The sequence below is a fragment of the Seriola lalandi genome, unplaced genomic scaffold (genome assembly GCF_002814215.2).
Source record: "Seriola lalandi dorsalis isolate HSWRI2012SDOR001 ecotype SW California unplaced genomic scaffold, Sedor1 jcf7180002054256, whole genome shotgun sequence".
NCBI classification, from domain to species: Eukaryota; Metazoa; Chordata; class Actinopteri; order Carangiformes; family Carangidae; genus Seriola; species Seriola lalandi.
Window position 1 is genome coordinate 1,512,245 of NW_019524809.1, and position 17,783 is coordinate 1,530,027.

The window sequence follows — 17,783 nt, forward strand, 5'->3', positions numbered from 1 at the left end:
CTCAGAAGTAATCGATTTCTCAGAAATCAGTCAATATTTCATAAGTATTGCCACATTTTTTACTCCATACTCGCCTGAGAGCAGCCATTCTTTACTGTGATAAATTATCTCCAACCACACTGCTAAAAACTGCTTCATATTGCTTAATATTAGCTAACTTACCTGAGTGGCGCCACTAACAGAAGTCTGTCTATGCTTTTGTTTTTTTGTTTGTTTTTGTTACTACAAGCTTGTAGTTAAAGCGAAGAGAGTAGATTTTATGAGTGCACAAACAATGTTTTCATGGGGTTAAACTAACTGTTGGTAAATATTTATATCTGGTGTGTAGTTATTGTGATATGAGGTAATTGAGTATTATGTAGGCTATTTTTAGTAACTAGTAGCTAGTGTATTGTTTTATCTTATACCAATGTTGATTATTTTATCTTACACTTTTCGATGTAATGTTAGTTTCACCAAAAAGTGCAGACAATAAAGTAAATGGAGAATTATAAAGGTTTGTAAAAGATTACAGCTACACAGCTAACGTTAGCTAGTATACCATTAAGTTATAGTCCTTAACAGTAGTTGGTCACTGTGGTATATTAATGGTAAACACTTGGTCTTGGAACAACTGTAAAGCTACTGGGCATATATAGGCCACTAGGTCTAGTGTTGTCACATACTAGTCTAGGCCTGCAGGATAGCAATATAAATACTTAATTTGGAATAATGAAAAGGCATGCATCACAACAAAAACGTTGTTATATAATATCTCATAAAGAGAAACTGATAAAGTAAATAAACAGACAGAAGGAAATGAGACTGCAGCATACACAGGATCCATAACAGTTTCCCAAAGGTCGAAAGCAGATAAAGGAATATAATTTATATAGGTATTGCATTGCAAAGCATCAGTTAAGTGTAGTGGAGGCAATCACGTAAAGGACTGTACCTACCTTTACCTGTAGCCTGATAGACTCATAAATTGGCCTGTACAAGGTCAGGGATGTTCATGGTGTATTAACCACTCAGCTCTCCCACCTTTAACAGGGGCAGACCAGACATCAGCACCATATGGCGGTCGTTGCCCCCCCCCCCCCCCCCCCCCTTAATATCTGATTACTTTTGGCAGACTATTAATTTTTGCGTTGTCGCCTCCTAGCGGATTTATAGCCCATAATCTTCTTGAAATCTCTCACCTTTGCAATGGAGGCATAACGCGGTCACAGTTTTTACCTTCTATTAATCTTGCTGAGCTGTAATTTTATCCGTTTGGATTCAGCAGTTCCGAGTGGGAGTGCATTTAGACTAAAGGAAGTCAGCCTGGTAATGGACAGTGTAGTCCAGGAGCTTCACATGCAGCTGTACAAATAACCGAAACTGTGGTTACCACCAGACTGCTGCCGCTGGAGGAGTATATGGAAGAAGCTGTTCACTCTTCAGTTTCACCATGGTCGATCATATGCTCTGATGACTAACTGAGAGGAGGTAGGCACATTTATGTGTATTGCATGTATGTGTTTCTGCATGTGTACACATTTTTTTATGCCATTTTTTTTCATGCTTGTACTGTGTTTCAGTAATTAAAGCTTTTGTGCTTGAAGGTGGCAAAAGAAAATAAAAGTAGAGCTGTAACAGTGCAAAATACTATTATGAGGAAAATAGGAGCACTGTTGTCTTTACAGCTATCCTGTTATAAACTTAGATAAGGAAATTTCCATATGTTTGTGATGCTTGATGAAAAGTCATTAGGATTCAGCTTGTGGGAATAAAATTTAATTGCATTCCATCCGTTTTATGGAATAGGAGCCAGTTCAGTGTAATTGATATCATTACCACTAGGAAGAGCCCTAAGCCTTCATATAATTCAGAGCATCAAGAGGAGTTGATGAAGTGATAAAGTCATGCTTGTTGTAACAGTGATCATCCAAGGAAAGTTAAATTATTTACCTCTTACTCATCCTCATGTTGATGGAAAGCAGACTTAAGATTACTACATCCCCAGTTTATATTTGTTCCTTTTGCATTTTTGTTTCGAAATTTCTGCTACGGAAAAAATTCCACAGCTTGTTGATTTGCAGGGTTTTGTTTTGTGCCTTGATCAATTTATGAAGTTGCCTTTATGGTGTAACAGGGATCTGGGGGATGAGAGGCAGTAGAGGTGAAAATAGGGTGAAAGGGACAGCAGATGGGTGCTGAAGGAGCTCAGCACAGGTGGACAATAGGTGGAGAAGGGTGTCTATACCAAGGACATCATGAGCAGTAGGGAAAGCTAGGTCAGGTAACCCAAACAACATTCAAATATATTTTTTTCATTTTTTATTTAACTTCATAACTAATTTCACAACAGCTCTACACTGAAGTGTAAATAATGAAACATAACAAGTCAACAATGGGAAGGAAAGAAGAAAGAGAGAAATAGACCATTTGAAGCTGTAAGGGTTAGCATGGTGAGATTTAGGTGAGCTAGATACGTGCAAAGTATTACATCTCATTTATTCCATTACATCTATGTGTGTGAGATGTGTGTGCGTTCGTGTGTGTGTGTTTGTGTGTGTGTGTTTGTGTGTGTGTGTGTGTGTGTGTGTGTGTGTGTGATATAGAGAGAGAGAGAAAGAGAGAGTGGGAGAAACAACCCATTTCCACCCTGCCCAAATAAGTCATCATTCTTCTGTGATTCATTGTTAGACTGAATTGGAAAACCTTAGCAATTTAAATACAAAATGAGGAAAAACCATTATTATACTTCAGCTTCGAACGCTGTGCACACAGGCAGTCAGTTTATGACAGGAAGGTTGTGCCAGGATGTTTGGATTTCTTCCATAATATGTCAGATGTTCAGAATTAGTTTTTGAGTTTTTAATGTAATTATCTGAAATTGAAGTCAGGCAGAGGGCTGGAGCTGCAAAAAGGAAATCCTTAATAGGAGGGAGAGACATGCTTAACTTTATTTTAAGATATGTCACCAAGGTTACAACAAAAATGTGATTTTTTTTTTTTTTTTTTTTTTTTTTTTTTTTTTTTTACAGTATTTTGGTTTTGGGTTTAATAAAAGTGGGTGTAGTGCCAGTTGAGGACAGAAAGAAGGTGCACTCCTGAGAGCAAGTTAGTTGAAATAAATCAACCCAGTCCTGCCATATCTTAATAGCAGTTACACTTACACTAAGTGTTAGATCTAAGCTCATTAAACAGAACACATTGGCTGCCCTGTATTTTAAAGTAATGATATATACACACATGAAATTAAAAGTCTAGAAAGGTATAGTTCAGATAACAATTGAGTGCAAGCAAATCGTCATGAAGGAAGATCCTGAACATCAGGAAACAGCTAGGAAGGAAATACTTCTTACAGGAACTGCTAAACAAAGATAGGAACGCTGATTGAAAAAAAAACGCAACTGAAAAATAACGCAGCTTTGGTAGTAAAGATGGACTTTACAGTGAAACTGTAGTTTCTCTCTGATTGACTTTAGTGTCCTTTCGATTTTGCTAGCAGTACGGATTGACCAGATGCTATTATGTGTAATGTGTGCAGAGTAGAGAAACTAGATGTCTTAGAAGAGCACCCTCATGTTTTCAACATGCATGTCTTGGATGCTCTTCAAAAATAAGTCAGAAATGCTGCCAGCAATCTATCTACTGTGTATTGTGTCTGAGATACCTGGGTATGGTTATGACTCAAGTACATTTCTAGTTTACTTTTCTGATGACTCCAAACTAGTAATTTAAGAAGGACTTAAGAAATACCCAAACATGCCCACCGTGAATCTTTCAACAGAAACTAAGGTTACTACTACTATTATCAATCAGAGGAACAAATATGTTGTGTATTTCAAAATTACATTTTATGATTTATGATTTATTTATTCTATAATTATGTTTTAGAATTTCTTTTGAATAGATTATGGCCACTTCCAATGATATTCACCTTTAATCCATATGACCATGGGAGCTGTGTTATTGCCACATAACTTCTTACCCTGAATATTTCCTCACTGCACTGTTTGCCTTTGATAAGGGAACACAACAATACCTACCATTCTGCTACAGTCAACTTTTCTGTGCCAACTAAATGATCAACTGTCATCTCATTGTATGAGTTTCTTTTGATTTTTGCACTCTATACAAAACTGACCTGAAGTGACAAATCATTTAAAGCACATACAATTCAGGGGGAATGCAATGGGGTAACTGAGTAAACTACAGCGTCATGGAGGCTAAATCTTTAGAAAGGAAGAGAGTGAGAGTGCTGGCCAGACCTGGCAGGTTTGATGTCCATGTACAGTAAAGGGGGCAGGGCACCAAAATGAGGTTTTGAATGAGACAAAATTGGTACATGAGCTTTTACACTGTTTGAATGAATGTAGAAGTTTCACTTGTCCCCTATTTGTGTACACTCCAATCACAGACTAAGGGGAAAGGGTGATCGGGCTTTTGCGGTAGCTGCCCCAAAACTTTGGAACAGTTTTACTCTTTCAATTTAATGTTCTCCCTCTGCGGACATTTTTAAGATTATTTTAAAACCCACATGTTTTCGTTTGCTTTTAAGTGTCCCTAAGGTTTTATCTTTTAAGCACTACTGTGACAGCCAGAGATTGAGAGGAGGAGTGAGAGAGTTTCTCCATCTGGGCAACATTATTCAGATTCCTCAGTGTTGGATATTTGGTGATGCTGGCAAGGGAAAGAGAGTGAGGCATGGAGACAGAGTGGGGGGGAAATGGGGTGAAAGGAAAGTTAGGGAGGGAAACCAGAGGAGGGCGCTGTTCTCTCACAGCGACCATGTGGCCTTGTCTACGTTCCCTAAGAATGCCTAGAACGGGAGGGAAAGTAAGAAAAAAGAAATTTGATTATCCACGCAAACAGCAAATTATATGTTAAATTATTGCTATGTTAAAAATTAGAATTTATTACAAATGAATATTGCCAGGAAAACTAGCCAGCTGGGGAATATGATGACTCAGACTGATATAAGATTAATAACAGACTTTCAGATAACTGTGATATTTCGATGTCGGTGTTTGTCATTTCATCGATAGTGCAAGACGACCATGAAGAGACACACAGTCTCGCTGGTGAAACACTTCCATAACTCACATCCCCTTTGAATCTGTCTCAGCTTGTGGGAGAAAAGGGAGGGAGCAAACTAAACTGGGAGGGAAGGAAAGAAGAAAGAATGTACTGAGATCTCATCATGTGATTTTCTCTTTTTTTCCCTTTTTATGTAGCTGTAGAGTGATTACATGTTTGTAGTTTTGGGCTCTTAGCAAATTTTTCCAAACGCTCTCAGCCCCTTTTTTTTTTTTTTTTTTTTGCATTATCCAACAGCATACTTTCCCTTGACTTCTTTTCAGTCCAGTTGTGTGACGTGTGAGTGGAGTTCCTGCCCTTGTTTCATGCAGTATAGTTTAGAGGAAAGGAGAGGGACTTGTGGAGAGGCGGACATTTACTTTGACCTGTCAAAGGGAAGATGAATTGAAGGTATAACAAGAGGAGCTGCTGGTGTTGTGGCCTGAGTGCGTGTGCTTCGTCCTCACAGGGGAGCCAGACGAGGAGGAGGAAAGAAGTGGAGAGAGAGAGAGAGAGACCAAGGCAGAAAGAAAGTGACTGACGGGAAGAGAACTTTAACTTAATCTGTCGCCCATGGGCAAAGGTGGATGAGAGGTTACAATTAAGGAGTTTCTCTGACAGAGGAGGAGGGGCACCAGCCCGGGAGGGGGAACCACCAGGTCAACCTTCTTCCAGCAACAACAGAACAGGATGAGGTACCAAGGCAGGGTAAGATCCTGACTGCCATGATGCTCTTTGTTGTGTTTTCATGTTTAGTGCTGAACACTTAACTGGATTTTATGTGTGTGTGTTACTATGCATACATGATCTGTGCTTATACAGTAAAGCACAAGATACCAATCCACCAGTCCACTGCCTCACTCATGGAGGGAAAAGCAAAACAAAACAATGAGTCACTTGGAGATTTTTTTTTTTGCCTGTGTATGAGTCAGTGTGTATTTTGGTTTTTGTATAAGCTTTAACAGAAGAAGCCCAAAGAGGATAAACTTGGTATTTTTCCACCGTATCCGTTACTGGCACATTGGTGGTAGGGAACCAGCTGTGGTACCAGAGCAGCTCGCCCTGGGACAGAGTGGTGGGGCATGCCATATAAGGAAGACAATCCGAATGGAGTCGGCCCAGCAGAGCTTAGTCATGGGGCCTGGAGCCAAGTCCCACTGTTAAGTTAGTCTCCTTGCTGGTTGTCACTGCAGCTGCACCTTCAAACCTGCAGATTTCAGTGAAGGTCCCTGGTACTCAGAGTCAAATCCAACATAAAGCGCTCAAGCACAGTGGGAGACAATTTGTTCAGACTCTTGCTGCTGTAACAAGCAAGCCTCAGGTCAGTTCATTGATAGCAAAGCTTCAAGGATTAGATTATATTCTGCTTAAATCTCCATCCCAAAACTGTAGCCCTTATGGTATCTCAGCCAAGGTGTCTCCAAAAAATATTTTCAGATCCTTTGAATTTCCTCTGAGATTATGTAACCATAGCGATAGCAGTGTTTCTATGTTTTAGAGTATAAGAAGTGTTTTGGATTCTTGGCTTCTCTCCATTAAAAGTGATTTTTGTTTTCCTCGCATGTTACGATGACACAATTTCTGGGATAAAAGTGAGAAATGTAACTCATGACTGCTGAGAAATAGACGCTTGAAAACAATGTTTGCTGTGTTTTTGAGCTATCAGACAAAACATTGTGTTGTTGCTTGGAAAGTCCAATATGTGTCAGTGCACATTTAATGCTGTCTTTTATTTGTAAAAGAAACAACTGAGCATAATAAGATCATTACATAAAATTTGCATGTTTCAGACGTTGGAAAGGATGAAACTGTTAGCGTAGCAGCTACTGTACAACTGCATACCTTCAGAGATTAACATAAAAGGCATGAGGCCTGAGGAAGATGGAATGAAAGATTCAGGCCAAAGGAGTCTATTAAAGTTCAGAGCCAGGTAGTGTCATTGTCATCTAGCATGAAAGGTTGATGTGTATGCACATCATATGAACACATGGAGGTATTTTCCAAGCTTCATAATAACGTATAAGCCCACCTTAATCTATATGACATTATATGTGATAAGCAAGCACATACAAGTCGAACTCAAGCCAGTGTAAATATTCTTGTACAATCCTTGATAAACTGAGAATCCCCTGCATAACACACCTCCAGCAGTGTAGGGATAATTTAATGTTTGTATTACTAATTACTTTTCTGCCTCACGGGTATCATGAATGGAAATGGTTCACCAGTCATGCAGACTTATACATATTCACAATGTTTGAAGCATGTACAGCGCAGAAACATTCGGTGGTATCCACTGAACACCTGCCCCAAACCTGACCCTAACATTCCTTTGTTGTATCCTTTGGAAAATCTGACTGTGAACTGTAATTACTATCTGTAGGAAGCCCACCTGCAGCTGAGTGGGAGAACAATACTCTAAGGTGAACCAGAGAGGAGGGGGCTACAGTGGAAGTGTCTGTTGGCTTTCCTTTGCTCTCACTTCTTGGCTATCTTCCACTGTTGTCCTCTTGTTTTTTAAAGGATTTTCCTGCATCTAGTGCTCAAAGATAATGACCTTTTACTGGCATTAAGCAGCCAAATGAGACCCTTGAGAGGTTCTTGCATTCAAGAAAAACAGAAGTCCTGTGGATGTCTTACCCCTTTGTTCCACTTTCTGCTTGTTTTTTTTTTTATGAATGCACAAAGAGAAACAGCCAAGCTTTTCTCATAAACGAATCTTTGATACTGAAGATAGAGCGCAGCTGGTTGGGATTGGGTGTAGTACACTGATTACACACTACTTTGTGTGACTGGATATTTATCATCAGTAAGTATTGACTAGTGACATCTGACATTTTTATCTCTTTGTTTATGCATGTGCTTATATTTCAGGGCATATCTAAGCATTTCACTCAGGCGTCTGGTGCTTATTTCCTGTCTGCACTATGATGTTTGTCACCACAGTGGGGTTGACATGTACACACACTTTCCCAGTGGCAATGGTTATACCCTGTCTGGTGATATACTAAAGCTGTGTGTACTGTACATACATCATAATACACTATCTCGCTATCACATAATAGATGTGTCTAACACGTCTGTTTATCATTTGGAAACCTAAAATGTCTCTATTGTTTAATCTTGGCAAGGCTTTGTGAAACTCTTCTTACTCTGTGTCTTCACATAGTGCAGTTTTAGTAATGTGTTCACAATATCTTGTGTCATTTGCTCTGATATTTTGAAGATAGTTTTATGTTGTTTTGCTTCATAAATAGATCTTGTAATAAGTTATGTGGCAAATGTTGTAATACTGAGCACCAGATGTTAATTCTTTCATAACTGGGTGAATGTTGTGTGCATCAGATGAATCGTGAATAGGCCTTTTGTGCCCCCTGCTTGTCTACAGAGTGTAACTACATCAATTAAAGGGTTGTCAGAAGAACTGAAATCATTTCCCTCTTGAGTTTTTAAAATGTGAAGTGACTCATTGACCCATTGTAACTCACATTAATTCATTCAGTCTTTTTCCTGTCTATAGTAACGGACCAGAGTAGCAGACTCTTCTCAGAACTGCTGAACTGTGTCAGGTGCTTTCACTTCTGAGACTTTCTATAATGTCTCTCCTCTCTCTTCCTATAGGAGGTGGATGTTGAGGGAAGAGTGCGTCTGGTGATGGAGAGTGCCCTGACTGCGCGGGACAGGGTCGGGGTGCAGGATTTTGTCTTGCTGGAAAATTACAACAGTGAGGCAGCCTTCATAGAGAACCTGCGGCGACGCTTCAAAGAAAACCTTGTCTATGTAATAAAAGCCAATTTCATTTCATATGTTCCAGAACGTTTCGGTTGGTGTGGTGAGACATATTTGAATGTGCTGTCTCTTCTTCTAATGTTTTGGCTCAGACGTACATTGGCTCTGTGTTGGTGTCAGTGAACCCGTACAAAGAGCTGGAGATTTACTCCAAGCAGCAGATGGAGCGCTACAGAGGGGTCAGCTTCTATGAAATATCACCTCACATGTGAGTCATTTCATTGTCCTTAGACATTTTTTACCCAACTCCTCCACTGTCAGCTGCCATGATGATGATCACATGACACGACACATCACAATATATCACTGATACACTGTGATCAAACAGGATTTATTAAGGCATGACTAGCATTCAATAATATGCTATGATTATTATGTTGTATTATATTTATATGCTTTCAAAACCTTCTCACAGCACTTCAACACCAAACTCTCACTGAAATAATAAAAATGTTTGCCTCTCTTTGCCTCATTTAATTTATTAATTGATCTTATTGAAATATTTCAAAAGTCACAAAACATTTTATAGCCTATTTATTTTTGGTATCTGGCTAAATCTTTGGATTCATAGGATTTATTGGAGAATGAGTTTGATATCATGGTAAGACTAACTAATAAGAAGGTAAATGTAATTTTGTAATGTTTCCACACAAACAAATAAATTAAATTTACAGCTGACTGACTGACAGCTTTCAGTCATAGGAAAAAAAAACCCCATTCCCAATGAATTACTTTGACTGAAGTGAACTGGTGTTTGTATTGTATTGTATAGTTGAGCTGTTAACTGACGCAGCGTTTGCATTTTCCCTCAGCTACGCTGTGTCAGACAACACTTACCGAGCAATGAGGACCGAGAGGAAAGACCAGTGTATTCTCATATCAGGTGAGAGTGGAGCAGGTAAAACAGAGGCCTCCAAGAAGATCCTCCTCTACTACGCTGTCACCTGCCCCACTAATGATTGCATGGCTGCCCTTGGTGACCGTCTACTACAGTCCAACCCCGTTCTGGAGGTATTTAACCTTCTTCTTTTTAAACTGAACAGCCAGTTTAGAATAAAAAAGCACAGTGAATGTAGACTTATCTATCTTTCACAATATACTGTATGCTATTATCTGATCTGAAATACTTTGCTTTCTCTTGATTGTTTGATTTTGTTATTGTTTAGTTGCCCTTAATTTCACTTCCTCTCTCTAATTTCCTGGCTCCCTCGTTGTGTGCAGGCATTTGGCAACGCTAAAACACTGAGGAATGACAACTCCAGCCGCTTTGGGAAATACATGGATGTTCAGTTTGACTTCAGGGTAAACACTCCCTCCTTGGCTTTCTCATTCTTTATAGAAATCGTATGTGCTTATACCATACTGACAACATCACATTTAGTGTAGTTATATCAAAGATTGAGACTCAAACACCGAAACCTCCATAATGTTAAACCTGCTGTCACAGTTGTTATCTTCTCCCATCTCTTTCTGTAATCTCTCCAAGGGGGTACCAGTGGGCGGTCACATCCTGAACTACCTGCTGGAGAAATCTCGTGTAGTACACCAGAACCATGGTGAGAGGAACTTCCACATCTTCTATCAGCTTCTGGATGGAGGGGACGAAGACCTGCTTAAGACACTGGGCCTGGAAAGAAACCCCCAGAACTACCACTATCTGGTCAAGGTGTGTGTGGTTTCGGAGGTCTGATGAATTACTTGTTTTCAAACTGAGGTCTGAGCAATCACAGCATCAGCTGAAGTGTAACATTTAATTGTCTTGTTCAGGGTAACTGCCCCAGAGTCAGCTCCATTAGTGACAAGAATAATTGGAAAGTTGTGATGAAGGCCCTGTGTGTTATTGGCTTCAGTGAGGAAGAAGTGCAGGTAAGTAAAAATCAAAACAATGAATGGCTGTTGTCTCTATGCAGGCAACAACACTGCTGTTTCGTTTTCCACCCATGTTCTATGGTTTACCACATTTACCAAATTAAAGTGGAACGGTTTAAACTGTAGAGTCATAGGAATGAATCCAAGACGAGCAATGTCTAACAATTTGCATTATACTGGGAATATTCTTTTCAGCAATGAAAAAGTCCACATTTTCTCAGCTTACATTTTCACACTGGCCAAACATCACATTTCTTAACATAATAAAAACATTCAGGACAATTTTTGAATCCAAGCTTAAAACACTGCACTGTGAGCAGTTTTAATAATATATATATATCTATTATTTTTCACATTCATTGTTTTTCACCAATAAAGTTTTTGTATCCTTAAGGCTCAGCACTTTTAAATTCCATTTTTAGTTTACTTTTAATTTTACTTTTACTCATAAAGTATTTGCATAGACTTTTTCATGAAGGTTTTGAGTCCTACATTGTTTACAACAACTTGCCGTCTCAAGCATTTGTAGTGACCATTCAAATATGAGTTACTTTGCTAAACTGTACTTTTTCACTCACACTTCTGGTTCTGACTGTTTATTGATGATCATATGCTCAGTGTCTTTTTTAATAACCGCCCAGATATTTATTTGGTTAAAAGGCAAATGTTTCATCTATGAGGTTGTTGTGAACTGTTTTTCAGAAATTGCTGAACATCATCGCTGGTGTTCTCCATCTGGGAAACACTCAGTTTGGGGAAGGGGAGGAAGGAGAAACTTATATCACCACTGAGACCCAGATAACAAATCTTGCGAAGGTAAGAAAAGTCCCACTAGTATTACTGGAAGTTCAAATATGCACAAAATATGTCACAAAAAGTCATTGAACAGATGTATTGTTATTTTCCAGCTGCTGGGTGTTGATGGCTCAGCCCTGACTGAGGCCCTCACTCACAAGAAACTCACTGCCAAAGGAGAGGAGGTGACAGTCTTTTTTCTCCTTGTTCTACATGTTTCCAGCTGTTTGCTGCGTATTGTGGGTTTTTATAATTTTGTATTGTGCATGCATCTGGCTATTACAGATGATCAGCCCGCTAAATTTCGAGCAGGCGATGTCTGCCCGTGATGCCTTAGCCAAGGCTGTGTATGGTCGGACCTTCTCTTGGTTGGTGGAGAAGATCAACCAGTCGCTGGCTGTGAAGGTGCAGTGACGACTCTGCTAACAACTCAAAGACAGTAGTAGGACTTCCATCATTCTGTTGTGGGACTGTTGCTCTGTTTCTTTTTTACCATTAACTGCACGATATGTACTAAATATGTTATGCAGGATGAAATCCACCACAGCAGTAAGGCCTCCTCAGTTATAGGACTTCTTGATATCTATGGCTTTGAAGTCCTGCAGCACAATAGGTATGAGTTACATTAATTTCCATTTTCTGTTACGCAGTAGTCTGCTACTTTTCACGTAACTCTGACCTTGTTACCCTTGTTATATTTCTGCCTGTAGCTTTGAGCAGTTCTGCATCAACTACTGCAATGAGAAGCTCCAGCAGCTCTTTATTGAGCTCACCCTCAGATCTGAGCAGGAGGAGTATGAGACTGAAGGAATTGCAGTGAGTCCATGTGTTGGTTTAGTTGTCAAAACAATTAAGTTTGACATATTTATTAATATTTACATTTCCATGCTAACACGCAACCTTTTCTTCCCCCTTATGTTTCTCACTAATTTCAGTGGGAGACGGTGCAGTACTTTGACAACAAGATCATTTGTGACCTGATTGAGGAGAAGCACAAAGGCATCATCTCCATTCTGGTACAAATGACAACTCCTAGTTTATTTATTTTTATCTGTATATAGTGCTGTCTATGCATCTGCCATTGTATTTTAGGTTAACCAGTGTAACTGTTTTCAGGATGAGGAGTGTCTGAGACCTGGAGAGACTTGCGATGTCTCCTTTTTAGAGAAGCTGGAGGACACACTGGGCGGCCATCCCCATTTCGTCACGTAAGCATCATCATATATCTAATATTATTTGACATTGGCCTTCAGTACAAAGACTCTCTCTTCTAACTACAGCTTCTTATATCTGAAGACCTATGTATGTTTGCACATCTCCATGTGTGTGTCTTTCAGTCACAAATTGGCAAATGGAAAAACTCGCAGGGTAATGAGCAGGGAGGAATTCAGGCTGCTTCATTATGCTGGAGAGGTGAACTACAATGTCAATGGTAAGCTGTAACCAGTTTTGTGGTGTGTCATTGCAAGAGATGACACTTATTACAAAGCACAACCCATAAAAATACAGATTCCTTAATGACTGCGGTGTTCTTGTTTGTCTCATTCAGGTTTTCTAGACAAGAACAATGATTTGCTGAACAGGAACCTGAAAGAGGTGAGCATAATGAATGTGGACAAGGTATAACCTCACCGCAACCTTTCAAAAACCCCTGTGTCACTTGCCATTACTTGACCGAAGAGGAAGAGGAGGGGGGGTGTGCTGTGTTGACATGTGGTTGTGTGGTTTGGTATCTGTTCAGGTCATGTGCCAGTCAGACAACCAGATACTAAGTCACTGCTTCCGCAGAGAGGAAGTGATGGACCAGAAACGCCCAGAGATGGTGAGAATTATTCATGCTCTCGCTCTCTCTCTTTCTCTCTCTCTCTCTCTCTCTCTCTCTCTTACTCTATCACTTTTTATCTTTCAAAAACCAACATGTACCCACATGTACAAAAAAGTTTGTTTCTTGTTTCTTTCTTATAGGCTGCCACTCAGTTTAAAAACAGCCTGATGAAACTTATGGAGATCCTCATGTCTAAAGAGCCATCCTACGTGCGCTGTATCAAGCCTAATGATGCCAAGCAGCCAGGTACACTTTTACACATCAGATTTGTTGTACTGTACATTACAGTTCTGTTATCATCAAATAAAAGCTGTTTTTGACCACTGTTCAAACAAATTAAGGCAGATTCTAAATAAAGAGTAAGGAATAAAGGGGTAAAAAGTAAGTTGCCTGTCCTGTAGTGGCTCACATGGTAAATAATAACAACACAACATTTACACACATTATCTCCTCTTAAAAGAAATGTTGCTTTCAGTCCCTAGTTAATTAATTCAGATTAATTCTATTATTTAATTCTGCAGATGTTTCACAATAAATGCCTCCCAGGGAGGGGAATAAATTATGCCCTCTAAAGCATGTGAATTAGATTAAGAAAGCATTGAGTTTGCCTCCACAAGACATTAACACCAAGGATACACTTGGAAAACAAGAAGGTTTGTCACCAAAATACAAAAAAATATCTAGAAATGAAAATTTGAAATAAAGCCAGGTCTCTAATAATAAATATAAACTAAATTAAGGCCTGGTTGTTTCCTCATTTGAGGTAAATAAAGGTTATGCTGTATATAATCTAGTATACTATAAAGTATACAGTATAATATAGGATAGTATGTGTGCCATAAGATTTTCCATCATTGCATCATTGTCCACAAGTATCATTGTCAGCAGTGAATAAGATCTCTCCCCACAGGAAGGTTCGATGAAGTCCTGGTCAGACACCAGGTGAAGTACCTGGGCCTGATGGAAAACCTGAGGGTCAGGAGAGCTGGTTTTGCCTATCGTCGTCGTTTTGAAGCCTTCCTGCAGAGGTGGCCGGCCTTCTCCGACTTACACCCTCAGTGACTGTTCATTCTGTTTACTCTGTGTTCAGCCTTCCCTCATCATAATTATCTACAACTTCCCTTAGGTATAAGCCCCTGTGTCCTGAGACATGGCCCAACTGGCATGGGAGGCTCGTTGATGGTGTGTCTACACTGGTCAACCACCTGGGCTACAAACCAGAAGAGTTCAAACTGGGCAGGTAATGTATTGTTTGATATAGAGGGCAAAATAATGACATTTCACCAATACTGTCACAGTTAGATTATGGGTCCCACCACACTAAATGTGTGCACAAAAACACTCCAAAAACATCTGTGCTGTATCACCTTTGTGCTGATCACATTTTTTGTCTACTTTCTTCAGATCAAAAATCTTCATCCGTTTCCCAAAAACCCTTTTCAACACTGAGGATGCACTAGAAGAAAAAAAGCCAGAGATAGGTAAGAAACCATGGTTATGATTAGACACATTTTGTTGTCCCAACTGAAATGAAATGGGAGATAATGACTCCCAGTCAAATATGTGCAGTAGATTTGCAACATGTTTATGGCATCAGAGCGGTGATAAGTAAAGTTCAACATATTTAATGAGTGGATTACATTCTATGCTGAACTATGAATTGGGTCCAATTTCGGAGGCGTAGCATAGCAGGACCTCTGCAACGCCTTGCTGGAAAAGCATAAATCCACCATCAGTCTCTTTTCTTTGTTTTGTTCCAGCTTTGACCCTGCAGACGTCATGGCGAGGCTACAGGGAGAGAGCCAAGTACCAACGCATCAGACGTGCAGGTCAGAGCAATAACTACTCACAGAACTGGTCAGGTTTATTTTTGGATATTTATATATTATAAGTTATGCTCCTTTAACTTTGATTCTTTTTGGTATAGCCTTCCAAACCAATTTTATTTTGAGTTACTTTTCAGATAGGATTTTGGCCTTTTTATACTGGCATACAGTGACAGTAATACACCACATGGTTTACATTCCAGCTCATGTATTTATCTGAGTGTATATGCTTGTGTTTTGTGTTCTTTTAATTTTTTTAATTCTGTGTAGATTTATACTTTATTTCACTTTTCCAACATGTCTATTTGGGGCTTTAGGACTCTCTGTTCCAGAAAACAATGCCATACTAACCTTGGGATGTTCTCTTTGGCTGAGTATAAACCTTTGTGTTAATTTATGCATGTATGTGTATGTGTAGTGATAGTGATCCAGTCTGGGTGGCGAGGGATGAAAGCACGCAGGAGGGCTAAGAGGCGTCGACAGGCTGCTGAGTTAATCCGCAGGTGCTTGACTGATACTTTGTCACTGTTTTTTTCTGTATGTATTTTTGAGACTGCATTTCGCATGTATAGTTAATTCCCTTCTTTGTATGTGTCTTTGTTTTTTTATCAGGTTCATAAAAGGCTTCATCTACCGACATGAGGAATACTGCCCTGTTAATGAGTATTTCCTGGATCATGTACGGTACTCCTTCCTCAAGAATCTGCGTAAAAACCTACCCAAGAGCGTTTTGGACAAAAACTGGCCAACACCTCCTCCCTCCCTTGTCGAGGTACAAACAGTCTTTACACACAGAGTGTCATTCTGTTAACTGACATCATTACATACAGATAATAGTAATAATGCGTACAAGTAAGAATCTGTTGAGTTACTAATGCAAATTCTTCACTGTCAATTGCATGGTGCCCTGCAGGCTTCCGAGTACCTGCGGATGTTGCACATGAGAAACATGGTCATGAAGTATTGCAGGAGGGTCCAGCCTGAATGGAAGAAACAGGTGCAGTAAATACAGAAGACATGCAGCTTTTTTAAGAATAATTAACCTGCTGGTTTTTAACTTTGCTAATTTTTTTTCCTTTCCTTTAGATGGTGCAGAAAGTTGTAGCCAGTGAGATCTTCAAGGATCAGAAAGACAGCTATCCTCAGAGTGTTGGCAGGCTGTTTCTGGACACCCGGCTTGGTACATGTTCATACATGCATTCATTACCTCACTACATATTAAACACCATACAGTAGATGTGACATTAACTTTCCAATGGCTTTCCCATTGCTCTACATAGAACGTGAGCAAATCAATCTCAAAGTGGTCCAGACTCTCGGCAATGAAAAAGTGCAGGTGGGATTGATTTTGACTTTGTTCTAACATGATGATGATGATGATAATAATTGTTGCCTGGCAGTAATGTGCTTCATTGTTCTCTTCAGTATGGTGCGTCAGTCACAAAGTATGACAGGAGGGGCTTCAAGCCTCGCCCTCGCCAGCTGCTCCTCACTAACACCTTTGCTGTGCTGGTGGACAGGACCAAGATCAAGCAGAGAATTGACTACACAGCTCTGAGAGGTGGAAACCATCCCTGAGTGTGTGTGTGTGTGTGTGTGTGTGTGTGTGTGTGTGTGTGTGTGTGTGTGTGTGTTGGGGGGGGGGTGAATCCACGATCACATATATTATTATACACATTTTTCTTTGACCTTCAGCACTCATAACACCGCAATTACTGTGCCTTCTCTGTGCACTGTTGCAGAAATATCACTAGCAAACATGTAGTGATTATGTCTAAAGCTCTTGTCATCCTTTGGTAGAGAAAATGAAAAAAAACTGTTTCCAAAATGAGAGGAGGACCATTGACAGTGAAGTCAAATCAGGAGATGGGGACATAGTTTTTGGATAATTACATTGTGACAGATTTTCCTGGCTAATCATTACTGATTAATTAATTCTGTTCTTAAGTTCAGTGAGTCCAAGCAAGGTTTTTCTCTTTAAACAGGTATCTCTGTGAGCTCTCTCAGCGATGGGATGTTTGTTCTGCACATGCCCAGTGAGGACAATAAGCAGAAGGTACAGTAGGACACAGCAGTCATGACTGTTAAGTATACAACCATGCAGCCACTCTAAATCCAGCTCTGTCTGCCTCAGGCCGATGCTGTGCTGCAGTGCAACCATGTGATTGAGCTGGTGACAAAACTAGCCATGATGGCCAGCAAGATCGACTATGTCAACATCAGCCCGGGCAGGTGAGTTCTGTCTGACTGCTCGTCTATGCCAGCAGAAGTCATAGTTGTTGTTAGTTCAACAGTTCTTATCTTCTTGTCCTGTCTTTTTTTTTGCCTCCTGTGTGGCATGCAGCATTAGGTTTGCTGTGGCTCGTGGCAAGGAAGGAATCATTGATTTTGTCAGGGGCTCAGAGATGAAGGTGGCCAAAGGCAAGCGAGGACATCTGCTAGTGGTGAGTCAGTGGCTGTTCTAATGTCATGTGGGGAGCCTCCAGGGAGGGAGGGGTGTTTTGATATTGAAAATATTTCGACCAGCTGACTGTGTTCAATCTGATTTCACTCTGCAGACTGTCCCACGCAACAACACCACATGAAGAAAGAGAAAACAGCAGCCAGGCAAATGGGGATCTTTTTAGCTA

At 40.0% G+C, this 17,783-nt stretch overlaps 1 protein-coding gene across 3 annotated transcripts; it reads left to right on the plus strand.

Moving 5' to 3' along the window:
- The first annotated feature begins 1,273 nt into the window (after positions 1 to 1,273).
- myo1ca (myosin Ic, paralog a) lies at positions 1,274 to 17,750 on the plus strand. Of its 3 annotated transcripts, XM_087173573.1 has the most exons (33): positions 1,274 to 1,470; positions 5,519 to 5,757; positions 8,671 to 8,829; positions 8,931 to 9,046; positions 9,651 to 9,849; positions 10,060 to 10,140; positions 10,325 to 10,504; positions 10,606 to 10,704; positions 11,410 to 11,523; positions 11,616 to 11,687; positions 11,788 to 11,907; positions 12,033 to 12,115; positions 12,213 to 12,318; positions 12,438 to 12,518; positions 12,619 to 12,710; positions 12,840 to 12,934; positions 13,052 to 13,098; positions 13,244 to 13,324; positions 13,468 to 13,573; positions 14,238 to 14,355; positions 14,454 to 14,567; positions 14,732 to 14,808; positions 15,088 to 15,156; positions 15,572 to 15,656; positions 15,766 to 15,925; positions 16,067 to 16,150; positions 16,240 to 16,333; positions 16,434 to 16,489; positions 16,579 to 16,714; positions 17,139 to 17,209; positions 17,288 to 17,385; positions 17,498 to 17,597; positions 17,712 to 17,750. In XM_087173573.1, the coding sequence occupies exons 2-33, from the start codon at positions 5,740 to 5,742 to the stop codon at positions 17,736 to 17,738; spliced, it is 3,138 nt and encodes a 1,045-aa protein (XP_087029699.1). In that variant the 5' UTR covers positions 1,274 to 1,470; positions 5,519 to 5,739; the 3' UTR covers positions 17,739 to 17,750. The 3 variants fall into 3 exon arrangements, with proteins under 3 accessions (XP_087029699.1, XP_023260575.1, XP_023260576.1); XM_023404807.2 differs by lacking the exon at positions 1,274 to 1,470 and having other exon boundaries at positions 5,223 to 5,757; XM_023404808.2 differs by lacking the exons at positions 1,274 to 1,470; positions 5,519 to 5,757 and adding an exon at positions 7,714 to 7,858.
- Positions 17,751 to 17,783: the final 33 nt, after the last annotated feature.